This window comes from Falco rusticolus, chromosome 2, assembly GCF_015220075.1.
Source record: "Falco rusticolus isolate bFalRus1 chromosome 2, bFalRus1.pri, whole genome shotgun sequence".
NCBI lineage: Eukaryota > Metazoa > Chordata > Aves > Falconiformes > Falconidae > Falco > Falco rusticolus.
In genome coordinates this window covers 70008229-70026774 of record NC_051188.1, presented here as the reverse complement: position 1 = coordinate 70026774, position 18546 = coordinate 70008229, and the positions used below count along the sequence as shown (strand labels likewise).

General features: G+C 39.5%; 1 protein-coding gene across 5 annotated transcripts in view; it reads left to right on the top strand.

Annotated features, from left to right (window-relative positions):
- Positions 1-18546, top strand: part of EIF5B (eukaryotic translation initiation factor 5B) — a 40247-nt gene that overhangs the window by 19587 nt on the left and 2114 nt on the right. For 4 of the 5 annotated variants that reach the window (XM_037376026.1, XM_037376025.1, XM_037376023.1 and 1 more), the window contains exons 7-23: positions 819-914; positions 2095-2181; positions 3581-3670; positions 5500-5795; positions 6473-6580; positions 6738-6848; positions 7695-7762; positions 8941-9082; positions 10302-10433; positions 11071-11253; positions 11407-11568; positions 13996-14127; positions 15451-15582; positions 15696-15772; positions 15894-16058; positions 17039-17177; positions 17784-17945. In XM_037376026.1, the coding sequence (XP_037231923.1) occupies positions 819-914; positions 2095-2181; positions 3581-3670; positions 5500-5795; positions 6473-6580; positions 6738-6848; positions 7695-7762; positions 8941-9082; positions 10302-10433; positions 11071-11253; positions 11407-11568; positions 13996-14127; positions 15451-15582; positions 15696-15772; positions 15894-16058; positions 17039-17177; positions 17784-17945 (2282 nt within the window). Of the gene's footprint in view, positions 1-818; positions 915-2094; positions 2182-3580; positions 3671-5499; positions 5796-6472; positions 6581-6737; positions 6849-7694; positions 7763-8940; positions 9083-10301; positions 10434-11070; positions 11254-11406; positions 11569-13995; positions 14128-14994; positions 15319-15450; positions 15583-15695; positions 15773-15893; positions 16059-17038; positions 17178-17783; positions 17946-18546 lie in introns of those variants that run through there. The other variant, XR_005102402.1, reaches the window with a different exon arrangement.

Sequence of the window (18546 nt, the reverse complement as noted above, 5' to 3'; positions counted from 1 at the left end):
ACAAAGGCTATTTCTCTTCAGTTGTTGCTGTAGTTACTATTTGTGCACTGCCACAGTTGGATTTTTGTCAAATCTACACTGCAAATCGCAGAGTACCTGAAGGAATTTTGAGCATTTCAGAAGGTGCAGCAGTAACTAAATTATTAATTTGTCTTTGCATCAAACTTCTGTTTTTAATTGAATCTCTTCCAACATTACAGAGTTGTCTTTCTGGTGAGGTGAAGATAAAGCTGATGAATCGAATCTGGCATTATTTTAATACCTAAAACCATCTATGTTGTTAAACAAACAAACAAACAAAAAAACCCCAACATTGAGCAAAACTGAAAATACTATCTACTGAACAACTTTAAGCTTTTAAGAGGAGCTGTGCATCTCAACTGCTCCAGACTGTCTGAAACTAGGATGATTGAAAGACTGGTTTTAAGTGAGTTCTAGCATAGCAGATTTAAATTGACAGATGCTTGTTAAACTTGAAGTATGCGTGTTTGTGAAATTCTGTGTAAGTATGTGATAACTTCAAATCTGGAGTCTTGGGATCAGATTAGGTTTTTTGGGTTTTGTTGTTTGGTGGGCTTTTTTTCCCCCCCCATTAGTGATCTAACCTTTTTGAGAACATTCATGGTATCTGGAGAACTATACTTTGGTCAAGTTTTGCAGCTTTTGAAAATCAGACTTTTCAAAAAGAAAATACACATTGAACCTACTTCCCACTCCCTTCCTCCAACTTGCAGTTCTGGAAAGTGTTCTCATTTAAATCAAAGCTTATGTTTAGTAATTAATCACTTGGATTTTCTTTCTGATTTTTTTTTTTGCAGGTGTTGAAGTGCCATCCAAAGACTCTGTGCCAAAGAAGAGGCCAATATATGAAGACAAAAAGAAAAGAAAGCAGCAGCAGCCAGAAAATAAAGAAGGTATGGTTTACATACAGGGATGCTTAATAGATTAGTCACATTTCTGAAAGTGTTTGTGGAATAAATCAGCTAATCCTAAACTAACTGTACTTCAAGGTGCCTGTGAGGTTCTTTTGACACCTCCGACCCCACACGTAAGTGCTGATGCATTAAGATCCTAAAGTTGTTTTGAAGGCTGCTCACTTAATCCTTGGTTTTACAATCTACCTGGCTTATTTTTTCCTAACCTGGGTATTTTATTTAGAACTGCTGAATGTTGGAGATGTACGGAATGTAAAGGCCTTTTATGAATGTGAGATGAAATGCTTTGTGTGTGTATGTAGGTTAAATACAATGTAGTGCAAGTAATAATGACTTGTAATTCAGTCTTAAGTTCATGTCCCATGATGAAAAGGAATTGATCCTAGTTTTAGTACTTCTCTTTTAAGTTAGAGACAGTTTGTTTGTATTCTTGTATGTAAAAACAGTTTTCAGTTTCCAGAGTGGAAGCAGTTCAGAGAGTTTGCATTTTAGAAGACTTAGTATTTATTAGATAAATAGGTTCTAACATACCTTAGTTAGACACAGATTGTGTCAGAATTTTTTACTTTTGTGCTTCATGGCTTTCCTATGGTGGTATTACTGTGGCTTTTCTCAAGACTATTCCTTAGATTAAAAAAAACCCAAACCTCCTTGCATCTGTTTATTTTGTTACTAGCTGGGTTTTTCTTTTTTACATTAGACATGAGTTAGATGGCTACTTACTACTTAAGGAGTGTGTGTAAAGAATTGAGAACAGTGCTTATGTGAATTGTATCAGTGATATTTTTAATTTTTTTTAATATGGAACAGTTGAGCAAGAATGTGTAGTTGATTAGTATTACGTCATTTTCTCTTGTCTTTTGAAGAATGTGGAGGTTTTTACGTTCAAAAGCAATGGTAATCCTCTTAGCCGATAACTGACCTATCAAATAAATCTATTTAACTGCTTAGCCAAGTGTTTTTCAGATAAGCCATGTGCTCTAACTTTGTTGCTCAGTAAGTGGGAGTTCAGTTTGTTTGGTGTTGCATAAATTCAGATTTCATTTACTTGTATAGCACAACTTAAAAACAGAACTGAAATGTGAAGCTGTATGTCTTAACTAAGCTGATTTGCACTTTGGAGGAATGTAGCAACCAATTTGCTTTCTTGCAATTTCAGAAAGTGCGGAGGTAACTTCCCTAGCTGAAGATGCTGTAGAACTGGAAACACCAGTAAAAGAAGAGACTCCTCTTCCAGTAGAGCCAGGTTAGTAGTAATGCTAATAAAATGCATATGATTGGTGGTACTGCATAGCAGGTATCATACCTTGTTGGGTGGGGGCCGGGTGGCCATCCTTTCTTGAGGTAGATGCTGGTTTTTCTTTTCTGGAGGGAGGAACTGATGGAATTTTGTGGAATAAAAAGGTTTGAAGCTTCAAAATGAGAATGTAAATGTCCCTTATTCTGGGTGAGCTCCAATGTTCAAGTAGCTTAGGCAACTATCTCAAATTAGCACATTCAGTGCCTTATGGTTAGCTCTCTTGACTTTCACCAGCTTTCTGAAAGGCTGTTTTGTCAGCAGTTAGGTGAGGGTAGGGAGGAAATATGCAGTGTCTAGTATTGATACTGCAATATTCACAGTCGTTATATTCTTGATGTCAGATGTTTTGCTTTCACAATGGCTAAGTGCAGTGGATATGGGTTAGCTTGTGAAACTGAGCATCAGCCTAGCAAGTGATTGTTTTCCTCTTTTTGCCTACACACAGTACTTGTTTTTGCAAAATCACCTTTTACTGGACTTGTTCAGCAAGGAGACTGTTTCAGTCTTATTCTTAAGTCAGACAAATACTGACAAAATTTCCAGCTTTTTGTAAACAAAGCTGAATGTACTCTGATTCTAGCTCGACTTACCTTGTGAAGGAGTAATTCCATTGCTGTAAAAGGGCTTACTGGCAGAATGTTAGTGCCCAGTTAATATTCTAGCAGTCTGGAGCCTGCTGTTAATTTCAAAGAGCTGAAATTTCATTACACTCCATGTGCTGCAACATACCTATTGTTTAATGCCTCTTTTGGAGGGGTTTCCATTTGTCTGTTTATGAAGAGACTGCAGCTCTTAATATCTGACTGAATTCCTGCTGGAATGAATATAGTGCTTCTGGAATCCATGGTATAATTATGTTAAGGCACCTGGAGTCCTAAACTAGCACTTTTTATAGACAATTTGTTATTTTCCTACTAATTAAAATTAATACTGTAACTCGGCTTGTTTTCTTGTTTCTCTGTCATTTTTTACACATGGCTAATTGTAAATTGGGCAGCTCCTTTCAAGGAACCTGGTTGTGGTAGAGATTTGTGGCATGCATTACGCAGGCACTTGCATGATATGCGGACAGGAACTAGATCAGTAGTTCAGCTATGTCTTCCAAAAATACTTTTGGGTAGGCAAAGATGCTAGCACTAGAAGATTTTATGGAGAGAACAAAAGGTTGTTTCTGAAGTATGCAGCATTTTCTGTTTAGGGAACATGGAGATAACTTGGTAGAATTACGGTAGCTGCAAACTTGTAAGTTTCAATTGTCAGTATGTCAAAGGAAGTGGCATCCAAAAATGTTTTATGTTGCTGGGCTTTTTTTTTTTTTCCTTTTTGTTTAATGTGGATTTCTTAGTTTCAGAAGAAAAGGAGGAAGAAGAAGAAATGGAAGATGCAGGTTTGGATGACTGGGAAGCTATGGTTAGTGATGAAGATGGAGAGAAAGGTGGGCATGTAAATATCAAACGAATGTGGGTCTTTTTTGATTCAGGTTTCTTTGGGCTGAGTGTTTTGTTTCTGTAGAAAACTATATTGTATTCAGATTCTCCCCCTGCCTATTAGATAAATTACGAGTCAAGTGTGATGATAAATAGGTACAAAATCCTCTTCTCAAAGGCAGAACTTTCAGAAACTGCAGAAATACTGGTCAAGATGGCCCTTTGGAAATACTCATGTGTGCAGTTACCACTTAAAATAAATCAGTTGAAATTTTTTGTTTGTTTTTATGGGAGTAAACATCCTCTCAATATGTGCTTAAACCACCTCTGGGAGTTTAGGGGAGCCTTTTATCTGGTACTGTATTTCTCTAGTAACCACTCCAAAGCCATAACGGTTTTACTACACAAATCTGGCAAATATCTAGGAGAGTAGCTTTGAGACAAGTTCTCAAAGTGGGGGCTAAAATGGTGTGAAGGTTAGAGTGCATGCAGTATAGTAAGTTCCAGATACCTTCTTTCATCTGCTTCTATGAGAGGCAGGTGCAGAGTAAAGGAAAGAATTGTCAGAACATTCATACTCCTGTGCTTATATGCCAAAGCCCATATTCTGTCTGCCGCCAATAGCAGTGCTTAGGGGGAAGGTAGAGCTATGCAAGAAGCGTGCAGGGGGAACTTCTTTCAGTGGTGGAGAAAACCATATTGCTATGAGTCTTCCTAAACAGGTGTTGATTACTGTTCTTAGTGCTTTCATGATGTATCTTCGTTGTGCCTTAAGATTAAAGACTGTTCGTCAAGTATTTTGTTTTATTTGCTTAGCCCTGTACTTCTGGCATCTGTACTTTCAAGTGTAATACTTCATATGTACAGCAATATGGGGCTTATGTCAGCATAAGTACATGTTCCTGTGGTGCTGGACTATTCTACTTTGAGTACTAAGGGCTGCTCACCTTGCAAGTCCATTGCTGCTCTCTGGGGAGAATGTCACATCCCACTTGTTGCTGCTTGGATTTGAAGGATCTGCCAGTGTGATCCAGAGAGTCTTCCTGGGAATTAGAGTTAGTGTATTACTCAGCTGATGGACTTTCGGCATAGCAAGGAAACATAACTAAACTCTTAAGAACAGTGAGCCTCCTAGCAGATCTGTAAGGAAGAGAATGCATGGCTTTAAAGTGTTCATTAACTTGTCTCTTACAATTTCACAAGTATGATAAACGGGAAGCATTCAAAGAAAGAAAATTACTCTTTGATACTTCTTTTTGTTTGTTTACTGAAGAATTCCTCTGAAAAATATTAATCTTCTCTGAACAGTCTAGGAAAAGCTTAAGATGAGATTTATTTTTTTAAGATGTGGAAGAGACCATTTGTTCCGATTGTTACTTCTACTTAAATGTGCATTCCTGATCAGTAATATGCAGAATCCATATTTTGTTGAGTTTGGAGTATTTTGGCTTTCTATTTAAAGGTGTTAGTGCATTCATTCCTTTATGAAGTGCACACAGCTTTAAGGAATGTCACTTCATCTGAATATTTGCAAATGATGTCAGGCATAGTGTGCTGCTAACAGCATTCCTCCCCTCACCCCAAACTCACTCTGCTGATAATATCACACACACCCCTGGCCTCCAACTCACTCTGCTTGCACAGATTCTAAACACAAGACAGCAGCTCGCAACATTTTTTTTTTTAATTGAAAGTTGAAAAATTATCTGACTAGCAGTTCTTGAATGGAACCTTCTCTCAGTCCTCACTCGTCTATAGTAGTCTCTCTTTTTTGTTGTCTTCTCCCCCACAAGTGTGAATAGAGAATTTTTACTTAGATTTTTGTTTTTTTTGACAGAGAGCAAACCTGTCCACATTGAAGTCAAAGAACAAAATGAAGTGGATGAGGAGGAGGAGGAGGAAGATGAGGAGGAGGAAGAGGAAGAAGAGAGTGAAGAATCTGAAGATAGTGAAGGGAGTGAGGATGAGGATGAAAAGACTTCAGATGAGAGAGAGGCAGACTCCCAAGCTATTGGAAAACAATCTATGGAGAAAAAGCCCAGCAAAGAAATTAGCTCTGATTCAGAGTATGACTCTGATGATGACCGCACTAAGGAAGAGCGTGCTTATGACAAAGCTAAACGGAGAATTGAGGTATTAAGATAACAGCTTTATTTGGACAGCTGGACTCCTGTGGTGTATAAGAAACAACTTAATCTTCAGTTCATTGAAAAGCCTTTTAATCATGTTTGTCAAAATGATGGCTGTGTCATGACTGATATTTAGGCAGATCCAGAAATTGCGTTAAGAAAAAATACCTGGTTTTGCCTGAAGATGAAGTATTTTATTTGTGAACAACTTGTTCACAAAGAATGTGTGCTTCAGTGTTGTTCCCCTCCACCTCTCCACCTCCTGAAGAGAGAGGCTTTTGTTCTTCTTACAGATTTTCAGGATTTTAAAAGATGTATTTCTAAACTGTTCAACACTTACGTGGCTGCTAATGTCCTCAGTTTTCTTACTCAAGATGCTTCTTCAGAATGTACTGTTGACAAAGCTACATGTTAGTGGATGTTATAACAGCCTACTTAAGCTAAATAATAAATAATGTTAAAATAACTTGGCCGTAACTGAAAACAAAACCAACCAAAACCTCAACTGTTAGTTGTAAATTTTTGATTTTTATCAAAAGGGGGATGACAAACCTTGAATTGCCTTGAAAATTTAAGTTCCACAGTTAACTGTGTTTTATGTATGTATGCATGCAATAAAGTCAAGAGGTGAGCTGTGGTTTTAGGTTTATACGTAACAATTTTTATGTGTCTTTTACATAGAAGCGGCGAGCTGAAAACAGCAAAAACGTGAACACTGAAAAGCTCAGAGCACCAGTTATCTGTGTCCTGGGGCATGTAGACACAGGCAAGACCAAAATTTTGGATAAGGTAAGATGTGGAATGTGAAGGCACTGCCTGTGCATCTTGTTTGTGCATGTGTTGTTTGTTTTGGTTGAGAATGGAATCAAAGTGTACTCAAAGAGATTACTTTTGTTTCTTATGTGTAAGTATTTCTGGTCTTTTTTTTTTTTTTTAATGTCTTCAGCTCCGCCATACTCACGTACAGGACAGTGAAGCTGGTGGTATCACTCAGCAGATTGGTGCAACTAATGTTCCCCTTGAAGCTATTAATGAGCAAACTAAGATGGTGAAAAATGTAAGTTACAGCATTTTAAAGACTGGTTTTTACAAAAACATAAACTAGTTAAGGCCTTGTGAAATTTCCTGACGTGGGCAGATGTACTTTCCCCTATCTGTAATGTTAGAGTTGATTTGTTTTTTAATTTCTGTCCTCTCTGCTCCCCTCACCCCTCCCCCCACAAAAAGGAGGCTGTCTCATTTTTCATTTTAGTTGATACATTTGGTTTCAGTTAATGCATTGCCACTTCACAAAAACACGGATACCACTTACTGCGCTCTGGACAGTACACATATGTACATAGGCTGCTTATTTATCAATATTTTGATTGTAAGCTAAAACTTACAGAGTTTATTTTGTTAAAAACTTAACTTTTTACTGTGCACTAAAATTGGGCCAATTCCTGGGTGATTAATTTTATTGTGTTATAGAAATAGTAACTGTATTGCTTGTTTTGGATACTATATCCTACTTTGCTGCAGCAGCTGACTGGAAAACCTTGATAGTGATGTTTTTTGAATATTTTATTTAATTTATTAAAAATGTAAAGTCAGTGGAGAGGAGGTTAAGACAAGGATGATAAATCTCAGTAGTCTGAACTACTTTTTCGCCTGTAGGCTGCCTTATCTTACAAATTTTAGCTGAGCTTATGGCCACTTGATACCTAGGGGGATGTGCTGCATCATGTTCTTTATTTTTAATATTGGAATGAACTTTGACTGATTCGTTTTATGGAGGGTGTTGGCCTTTCTTAAAATATGTCTCGGGATTTTTGAAGTGAAGGCTGTCAATAATGCTGCCAGCTCTTAAATTTTTTTCTTCTTGTGTAATCTTTACAAGATGGCTAATATTTTGAAATGTTAGTTTGACAGAGAGAACATAAAAATTCCAGGCATGCTGATAATTGACACTCCGGGACATGAGTCTTTCAGGTAATGTTTTTTCACAATATAGTACTTCTCAGAAGTGATGGCTGAAGCATCTGGATATATTTTTAACAAAGGCTAGGTCCTTGCCTAATCCATTTCATTGCTTCTCACTTCAAAAACAAACAAACAAACCAACCCTCAAAAACCAACCCCCAAATGAAAAACTAACCTGAAGTGGAGAAATAAGTGGATTTGCTTAGTTTGCAGGTACTTTTTGTATCTGGTTAATTACTGGCCTTTTGTATCTGATTAATTTTCTGTCTTCGTGCCAGTTGAGCCATGGATATCTGAAAAAGCACATCAGTAACTCTTTTCTTAATAGTTAGTGTAAGAGGAAAGACAGAAGCAGGCAGCTAGCTGGAGAAGAAAATGTGAGGATTTCAGGTGGCTGAAGCACTCTGCTGTGAAAAATCAATAGCCTCCAGTTCATAGTGTCCCAGTTAAGGTAAACTGAGTTCATAAGACTGGAAGTTACCAACTACACGAGTCAGCTGAGTGTTAGCAGAGATCATACGCTGTCTAGGAACACCAGTGGCATGCAGGCAAGCCACTAAATTAACTTCTAAGTTTAAAACACGATAGATATAACTGTACTCACTGAGGTAGTGCTCGGGTGAAATCTCCAAACACAAGGATTAAGACTTTTATGTGACATTCTTAAACATAAACCTCTGCAAGCACTGAAATGCCATGTCTTAGGGCATTTGGTAATGTTCTGATCAGTTCATTGGCATCGTACTACTTTCAGCTCTTCATCTTCTAGCCAAAGAAGATCTCTGGCACCAAAGATGTCTAATAATGTTAGAGTTTTATGTAGTATTGTATTAAAAACTGTCTTGTTCAGGTTTTGCACTCTGGTATTTCACTGTAAGAGTCTCAGTTCTCCAGAAAAAATCAGAATGTTTCTTAACTTGTAAAAATACATAATAACGTGAAAAATTTTGGGAGAGTAAGTTTCTTATTTTTGCTTACGCATACTCTAATCTGTTAAATAGAATTTGCACAGTGTGATTTTAATATTTTTGGTGACATTTTTCCCTTAGAAGTAACTAACTACTTGATCAGCTTTAGCTTTTTTTTGGTCAATGTAAATTTGATATTTTTGGTGTTTATTATTAAAGTTCTGTTGCTGTATGACTGATTTTTTTGGGTTTTTTTTTCCCTTCCTCTTAATGCCACAGCAATCTAAGAAATAGAGGAAGCTCACTTTGTGATATTGCTATACTTGTCGTTGACATCATGCATGGTTTGGAGCCACAGACAATTGAATCAATAAATCTGTTGAAATCAAAGAAATGTCCCTTTATAGTAGCTCTCAACAAGGTAAGATAACTTCCGTATATGGTTCGTATTTGTGGAAGTTGTAATTCAGTTGTGGTTTTTTTCCTTGCAGCTGCTTACATGGATTTGTGTACATTTTCTGATGAAAGACAAACTTCATGTTGAAAAATCTTTTTTTAGCTACTGATACTTGTTAGTTTGACTTGAAAACAGGCTAGCTTTTAAGCTTGTGGAGCGGTAATGTTGATCTGTATTGGGAAGTATTTCAGGCTCTGCAATATTAGATGGGAAAGCCAATTATTTTCAGCTTGTTTTTAGAAATCCTGTGCATAAGAAATTACACTGGCTGTTTGTGATGACTTACATGAATTATAATAAGGAAGTTACTTTTGTCTGATAGCATCCAAAGTTATCTGACATGCTGATAGAGAACTTACAGAAGAGTATTCACGTGCAGTGTACAAATTGCAGTATACTTTAGAAAAACGAAATGACCATTACGACTGAAGATGGCTGAAACTGGGGAGGCCATTATCTCATTGCTGAAAACAGCTGCTTTTTTACAAAAACTATTGGATGGAGAGTGTTAAAAGAACTATAACCTGAAATGCAAGAACTTTTGGTTATTTAAGCTCAGGCTCACTTATTTGACCAGGTTATAATCCATTTTCTAAAGTTATAATCCATTTACAAAATGTTTTGAGTTGTACAGCAAGTGTAGTAGTTCCTTGGACTAAGTCCATCCTGCTTTGAAAATCTACTTAGGGAAGCATTTCTGAAATATGCATTCGTGTCTTTTGAACAACCCCCCTGTGATCCCTTCTCTCTAGCAACATGGAAAAGGGTCCACATTCACCAGGAAGTTTTAAATGTTCTTTGTAAAACTAGTACAGTCTCTTTTCAGCCAAAACTCCAACCACATCACGGGATTTTTTTGTATATGTGAAGCTGTACACGGGTCTCTTAAACTTGATGTAATCAATATATATAAACTTTTCCTCTATGATCCTAGATTGTTATAGCTTGAATTTTTAAAACCTAAATTTGTATTGCTATCATGAAATACTGTCTGATGTTGGGTAAATACATAAACAGAGCTAAATATAGCAGCTAAAGCAAATAAAAAGATTTAATTGATCACTGGCGCAAATAGCTGGCTAGCTGTGTTGGCTGGTAATGTATTTCTCACAGGTGATGTTGCATAAGCATAAAGGTGCCTTTTAGTAAGCTGTGTAAAATGACATATTACTGTATTTCCAAGATTGATAGGTTATATGACTGGAAAAAAAGCCCAGATACAGATGTAGCTGTCACTTTAAAGAAGCAGAAAAAGAATACGAAAGATGAATTCGAAGAACGTGCAAAAGCTATCATAGTGGAATTTGCAAAACAGGTAGGCTGGAATATGTTCTTTGGTTAACAAAAGTGATAGTAAAGGGTGTGGGTGGTGTGGGGGTGTGTTTTTGCTTTTCCTTGCACAAAACAACTTGGAATATCAAGAAAACTGTCACCATCTCCTCTGACACATTGGAGTTTGCCTCTTGTAAACCAAACTTTGTTGTTGTTAAATTTCTTTTAATTGCTCCAACCTCAGAGTGCTAGTTAGGAGAAAAGTAGCAGCTAATTGTTGTGCATGGTTAATAGTCATGAATAGCAGATTAAGTTTTTGTCCCTATTCTTTCTGTCTTTGGGAATTGCCTGAGAGAATTCCATCTGTCTCTTGTTTCCTTGGACACTGGCAGGGCATGAATCACATCAGTTCTGGGAACTTCTGTTGGCAATGTGCAGTGCTGTCTAGAAGCTAGATGTGGTAATTAGCTTTCTAGAGTTAACCCATACTGCTTCCATGTGTGGGTTGAGGCTTCATGTTCCATAGCATACTGTCGAGAATGGGTGTGTGTGTGGGGGGGTGTGTGTGTGTGTTTGAAGCTGGCATTTAATGCAATAGTAATTGACTGGGGTTGAATGTTACTGTTAATTGTGATGCATATATATGTTTTTCCCTATGTAACTGTTAATCCTGATTCCAGGGCTTGAACGCTGCCTTGTTTTATGAGAATAAGGATCCCCGCACTTTTGTTTCTCTTGTACCTACCTCTGCTCACACAGGGGATGGCATGGGAAGTCTGATAGCTCTGCTCGTTGAGCTAACACAAACTATGCTGACCAAGAGACTGGCTGAGTGTCAGGAGCTGAGAGCTCAAGTCATGGAGGTAATTCAGTAGCTGTGTTTTGAAATTAATCTAGAAATTTCTCCCTTCCCTGCCCCCTTCTTCCTGGTTAAAAAAACCCCAAACACAAAAACAAACAACAAGGTGTGATTGGAGTGCTTAAATATGGGTTAACTTTTTTCCCCTTTCATTCAGGTTAAAGCGCTGCCGGGCATGGGCACTACTATAGATGTTATTTTGATTAATGGACGCCTGAAAGAAGGAGACACCATTATTGTTCCTGGGGTAGAAGGTCCTATAGTGACTCAGATTAGAGGTCTTCTGCTACCTCCTCCTATGAAGGAGCTACGAGTTAAGGTATGGAAACTGGTTAGTGTAATTGGCATTTAGAGAAGATTTAGAATCAGGAAAAAAAAAGAAGCAAGTTTTATGAAAAATGAGGATGTAGTGGAGTGCAGTTGTATTACAGTATCTAAGGATGATTTAAAGGAGAAGACGGTGCACATCCAGTGTTTTTGTGAACGTACTTACTTGCATGTACCTGTTGGTGTGCCTGTTATAACGATGGCAAAGGAGTTGCCTTGCTGCGAGGATTAAGATGTTTATGCTTTAATAAAGGATTCGAGCACGTGGCTATGTGTAAGAGGGAGATACCAGTCTCAAATGGAAATTGGGATGTGCTAGTACAGTGACTTCTGAGTTAAAGTATATATGATTAGTTGTTTTTTTAACGACAAAAATCATGTATACTTAGATTTGGGAGAAGTGAACAAGTGACTTTCTAGAAGTAGTTGGTGAGTGGTGATGACCAGGACCTCTGCAGAATAGGCAGCCTTCTGTCATTTTTAAGAGTTATTGGAGGTTTTGCTGCCCTAGTCTTAACAGACTGGGAGAGACTGAATTTGTGATCCTACCTGAATTGCTTGCATGAAAGGAGGAGAGCCACAGAAACAAAAGGCTATGAATTCATTATCTTTGAATTGTATATATTATTGTAAAGAGCTGCTCAGATTTTTTTTCCTGCTTAAAAGGGAAGGATTAAGTGTCTCCACAGATTCTGCTTAAGGCAAAGAAAGCCATACTGATAACCTAGGTGAATGAAATAGGACAAGCCTTAAAGGTTTGGTTTAGATGTGGAGAACTAGTGTCGGGATCTTAATCGAAGGCAGTAGTTGTGGTGTGCTTCATTTCATTGGAGACCTGCGTCCCTGCAGGCCACTGTACTCCTTGGTGTTTAATCTAGTTCCTTCCTGCAAACTTAGTCACTCTTGCAAATTATTACTGATAATTGCTGGGGCCTGGGTTGACGTTGGTGTTCTCTCTCTGTTGTGGTGATCCTCCTTTGAGAGCTTTGCTGCCTCAGATGTGCTTGAAGAATGGAGTGTTGATGTTGAGATGGAATTGAGCAAGAGCTGCTTGGCTTGCTTTAAATAGGAAGACAAGAGCCACTCTTCCCACTTGTGTGCATGGCAGTCTGGTCAGCTGTGGGGTGGGACGGTTGTCTTGGAGAGCCTGTCAGGCTTCCCACTCTGGAACAAAGCTTTACTCCAATCATTTGATAACGGCTAGAAAGTGGCAAAGGGGAAACGGACGTTTGTGTTTAGGTTATGTTCTTTACTTTGTTGGAACCTGTTGAATATATTCTGGTACAGTCAGGAATGAATTTGCACCTGTTTGCTTCCCTTTATTCAAAGCAGAAGATAAACCGGGGCATGCCCATCTTATGAGACTGAAGTTTGTTTTTTTGTGGGACTGAATAGCAAGATAATAGATCAGAGGTTCCCATCAACAGGATCTTCAGATGAGTCTGCACTTTGGTGGGAGATGGAGTATAGGGTACCAGTACCACAATGAATAATACTGGATTTGGGAACCTTTAGCTGAGGAAGTGGATCTAGGGGAGCCGTGTTTTTTTCTTTTTTCTTTTTTTTTTTTCTCCCTTGTTTTTGGGTTTTGGTTTTTATTGAGCAGGCAATGAGGATACATTTTCATTCAGCCTGTCCATGGGGAATTCTCATCCTTGAAATAAGACCCAGATTTTTGGGGTCGAGGGGTAAAGAAAAGACGCTTGCAGGAACAAAGTGCTTACTGAGGAAGGGAGCTGCCTTGCAGTTTCAAGAAAAAGATGGGACATCTCCTAAATAAATGAAGAAACAAACTGGAAAAATCCCTCCAACGTTGATTTAAAGGCCTTCAGAAATAACCGCTTTTGTGATGCCTTAGAGCTCTTCTCTAAAGTGGTGAAAGATCTTCGAGGTTCCCCTGGGTGGGGAGGAGCAGCTGGGAAATTGAGCATGGAACTATGTACATGAGAAGGCTGGATGGGAGGCCTCCAGTGGGAGAAGGAGCGCGCTCTTGCTGCGCAGAGCCGTGGGCTGTGTCAGCTCCGCTTTGGTGCTTCAGCTGAGCCGTTGGCGTCTTCCTCTTACTTCCGTATGGGGCTGAACTTGTGCGTGTGGTGTTTGGTTTTTAGTGAGGAGCTGCCAATCACTGCTTACTCTTTTCTAGTATATATTCCTTTTTGGCTGCTGTCTCTGTTTTTTAGATGATTCCCCCTGCCCGCCTTGGCGGGCATGTTTGTGGGATCTGAAGGGACAGCAGCATGCTGACTGAAGCATGCAAATGCAGAGAAAATCAGATTTAAGACAGGAGCTGCTGGGCGCTTCGCTGTCACGCTCTCCGCTGTGCTTGTGGGTGGCGAGTTCTTTAGCTGCTCAGCACTGCTTTGTGGCGCTGTGTAGCATCTACATGAACTCTTTTTTTGGTGCGTATTCTCCTTTTCAGAACCAGTACGAAAAGCACAAAGAGGTTGTTGCTGCTCAAGGTGTGAAGATTCTTGGGAAAGATTTGGAAAAAACATTGGCTGGTTTGCCTCTGCTTGTAGCCTATAAAGAGGATGAAGTCCCCGTCCTCAAGGTGAGATGGCTTATGTTGAAATACGACATTTAACCTGAAGGTAACGGAGTTCTCCAGTGATGAAGCTCATTCAAATGTTGAGAGCTCAGTATGAAAGTAACTTGCTTTTTTTGGTTGCATTTTAAACACTGTTACAATAACATGTGTAGGCTCGTGGCCGTGTGAAGCATTAGCGTTGGTGTGATTTTAGTAACGTGACTCTTAGCTTTTCCCTGATGTATTGCTGGGGTGTCTCTGCTGATAGAATGATGTTTGAAAACGATTATCATATAGTTTGATATGTTAATTACTGATTTGGTATTTGTGGTAACTTACGCATATATTTCAGTGACATATTAAGCAAATATCTGCTAGTGTGGAGTTCTCCAAACGATCATAAAAGTTGCTTTAAGACTTCTGTAGTAAATTTCTTTTGTGACTTACACTTGAAAAATGGCAGAGGAAAACTTAGCTGGCTTAAAACCAAAACTGAGATACTCTTGTTCTCCAAAGTTATGAAGTTAGTTTAAAAAGGAAATTTGCATGTTGATAGTTTACTTTTAAAACACAGTTTTATTTTAGCCTTCTCTGGTTATCTTTGCTTCTAAAGGGAAGTTCATCTTTCAGGCCCTCCAGATACAGACCTTGTTGCTGGGTACTTAAGAGTATAGTATACTAGTAGTAGCTATGTGACAGCTTAAAGTAAATGGCAACACCTGTTCATCTCTCAGAGGAAAAGACTGAGTGTTTGGGTTTAAAAGGCATGGGCTCTTAAAAAAAAAAAAAAGGTAGTGTGGTTTTGTGGTGTGGTGTGTTTTTGGTTTTTTTTACCTTTCTGAAAGCAGTAAAATGGCCTTGCCGCTCATGCATCCTCTGTTTTGCCCTTAGGCCTAAAGAGTGTTCAGAATCCTTCCCAGCTCACAGCGTCAGGAGGTTCTGCTTTTGTTGTGGGTGCTCAGTTAGGAAACCAAAGATACTGCCACACCCAGCGTTCACTCAGTCAGTCCTGTTAAGTAGAAACTTACAGTGGTGGGGAGGGAAGAACAGCGTGTAATCTGCAGAGAAATGTTACTAACTCCCCAAATGGGCATCTGCTTTGTGTTACACGATCACCTTCTTGCAAAATCCTCAAGTCTGGTTCGGTTCAGACTTTTCTAATGCCAGAAACAAGCAGCAGTGTATCACGGGGCTGCCTATGACCTATGCAACCAAGTAAGTTGGTACTGCTCAGTACAGCTGTCACATACTTTCATCAGCTTGTGAACAGAAAGACTTAGTACCCTGAGGCATAAATAGTAAGAGAAGTAAATCTTGCTTTTTTTCCTCTCCTTTTTTTCCCTAAAGGATGAACTAATACATGAACTGAAGCAAACACTGAATGCAATCAAGTTAGAAGAGAAAGGTGTTTATGTTCAGGCTTCTACTTTAGGCTCTTTAGAAGCATTACTTGAATTTCTTAAAACGTCAGAAGTGCCAGTAAGTACTTCTGTGCTGTCATCTGATGATGTTGTTTCCACGTTTTAGTGGGTAACTGTTTCCTTGTGACTCAAAGATCGGTGACTGATTTACGTGGCTTTCTTCTTCAACAGTATTCAGGAATTAACATAGGTCCTGTCCATAAAAAAGATGTTATGAAGGCATCAGTTATGTTGGAGCATGACCCACAGTAAGTAACTGCTTTGCTTTACTGTGCTGGTAGACGCGCGGTGGTGTTTCAGGAGGGCCCCCTCCTTAGTTCTGGTTCTGTGATCTGGCCAGTAAACTGTTGAACTTCTTTTTACTTACAGATATGCAGTCATTCTAGCATTTGATGTGAGAATTGAACGTGATGCGCAGGAAATGGCTGATAGTTTAGGAGTTCGAATTTTTAGTGCTGAAATAATTTATCACTTATTTGATGCCTTCACAAAATATAGACAAGACTACAAAAAACAGAAACAAGAGGAATTCAAGTAAGTAAGAGCAATCATATTCTGGATGCTTCCCAAGTAACAGCATCTCAATTATTTTATTACAAAAGAAATTGCATTTAACTTCTTGTTTCCATTTTGTTATTTACCATGTAGTTCTGATGGGGAAGAGGGAGAGGAGGAAGAGGCTAGGGCAATAAATTGATAGTTTTCAAGAATTCATTACTCCAGTCTAATTGTTTACATCTGGGATTAGGCTTAGTAGGGTGAGCACTGTAAAGCAGTTACAAGATTTATCTAAAACTATCATGTAATATGGAGTGGCCTTATTAAGGTTTGCTTTGTATACATGGCTTCTGTTCCTAGCTTGTGCCAGATGGGTTAGTCCTGCAGTTAAGAAAACCAAAGGGATTTGGATTCTATTGTTTTGTATTTACGCAACTCCAGCGTACAGGGCTTAATTCTGACTGCAGTCACATGAATATGCAGTCATTTAACTTACAGGGACCCAAAATTAATTTTTCAGATTGGTTTCATTGGGTGATCCTCAGTAAAGACAGACAAAATAAATGAAAACGTATTTATTTCATTTCACATTGATCCCAATGTGAGTTTATATACTTCAGCATTTAAACCTATTTGTTCACTTTACAAACAAAAAATCTTGAATTTTTGTAGACGCTGTGACGGGTTGAGGCAATAATATTTCTATTCCTGTGCTCTTCTGAGACTAATTATACAGCAGAATTACTATTCCTTTGGTCTTGGTCTTAGTTGACTGCCCAAGCCAGTCAAAATAAAATCTGTGCCAGCCGTGCTTGATTATTGTTCCCTATAGTTCTTGAAGATGAAGTATTGACGGGGATTAGCAAGATTGCAAAAGAGTGTTTTCCTGCTTGATTTATCCCCAAGTGACACTCCTAGAATAAATGCCCAAGAAGTGCAGGAGAAAGCAGAATTGTTAATGTCGTGTACACTGTTCAGTATCTATCTCAAATTGCCTCTTCTGTGTCATCTTTCAGGCATATAGCAGTATTTCCTTGCAAGATGAAAATACTCCCTCAGTTCATATTCAACTCTCGTGACCCAATAGTGATGGGTGTGGTTGTGGAGGCTGGCCAGGTGAAGCAGGGGACTCCCATGTGTGTACCTAGCAAAAACGTAAGTAACCGCCTCTTCCCAGTGCGTGTTTGATCTACCTGGTAGTTCCAGGGATGATGCGCCAGGAAACGCTTGCATGCCTTTCCCCGGTGTACAGCGTTCTGGTAGGAGACGAGATTCAGACTTCTAGCTCAGGTCTCTTTCCTGGCGACCACCCATCTTGCTGTTCCTTGCTAGAAAGGAGTTGAGTCCTGTAGTGGGGCACAGCCTCTGGACCACCGCAGGGCCCTGCCAGGAAGCATCGTGGTTAGAGGGGATCTGCTGGTCAACCGCCCTCCTTCCCCTGCCGCAATTCCAGTATTGCGATATAAAGTAATGAGCGAAATCATCATTCCTGGCAGCTAATAAGGGGGGGAAGTCAAGTCGTGCCACTTCACGGGGTAACAAATTGGTATCCCAGATGACTATGGATGGGCTGATGTTGCTGGCTTTTCGGTGTGCTGGCCTTACAGTGCAGGGTGTTTTGCTTTACTGGCTCCGAGGTGGCTGCTCCACCAGCGCAGTACTTCAGGCCAGCAAGCCTGTCTATATAAAGAGGAGTTTAGAGAAGGGTGTGTGCGCGGAGGTTTTGTGGATGTGGATTACAGCTTCTTCATTGTATTGCAGTTTGTTGAAATTGGAATAGTTACAAGTATTGAAATAAACCATAAACCAGTGGAGGTTGCAAAAAAAGGCCAAGAAGTATGTGTTAAAATAGAACCTATTCCCGGTGAATCACCCAAAATGTATGGACGACATTTTGAAGCAACAGATATCCTCGTCAGTAAGGTAAAAGCAACCTGCGTTTCTGGAGTGGGCTTGCAGCACAGCGGTAGCTTGCTTTGAAGGGGAAATGTTGCATGAAGCCTGAAAAACGTACACTAGGAACCTTCCATCAGAGACTATCGAACACTTGAAATGGTGCGTGTGGGGGTGGCACTGCTCAGCCAGGTTTCTCTGTAGCCTTGTTTTGAGGTTTGTAGTAGTGCCCCTCAAGAGGACCGAAGGAATGATGTACTGCAGCTAAAAATACCTTGCAGCTCACTGCACCCGAGAGGGTAAAACACTAAATTAGCTATTTGCATACTGTGGTATGTAGCTGGTGCTCAGAGCACCTTAGAAATCCCCTGTGGCATTACAGCATGATTGTGTTTGCCTGCTTTTGAAACTGTGCAATAAACAGCAATACTTCAGCTGCTCTGACTCGGCAACGCTGGGCTTAGATGAGATGATCCCTCGCTCGGTTTTCTGCTGTCAGAAGCAAAGCCAGAGCTCTTACCGTGTGGCAGCGCACCCCCTGCCGCACGCACGCCGGGGGCACATACCCACAAGCGGGGGGGGGGGTGTAGCCACAGGAGCTTTTTCAGCTGGAGACGGCAGGACCTGTGAC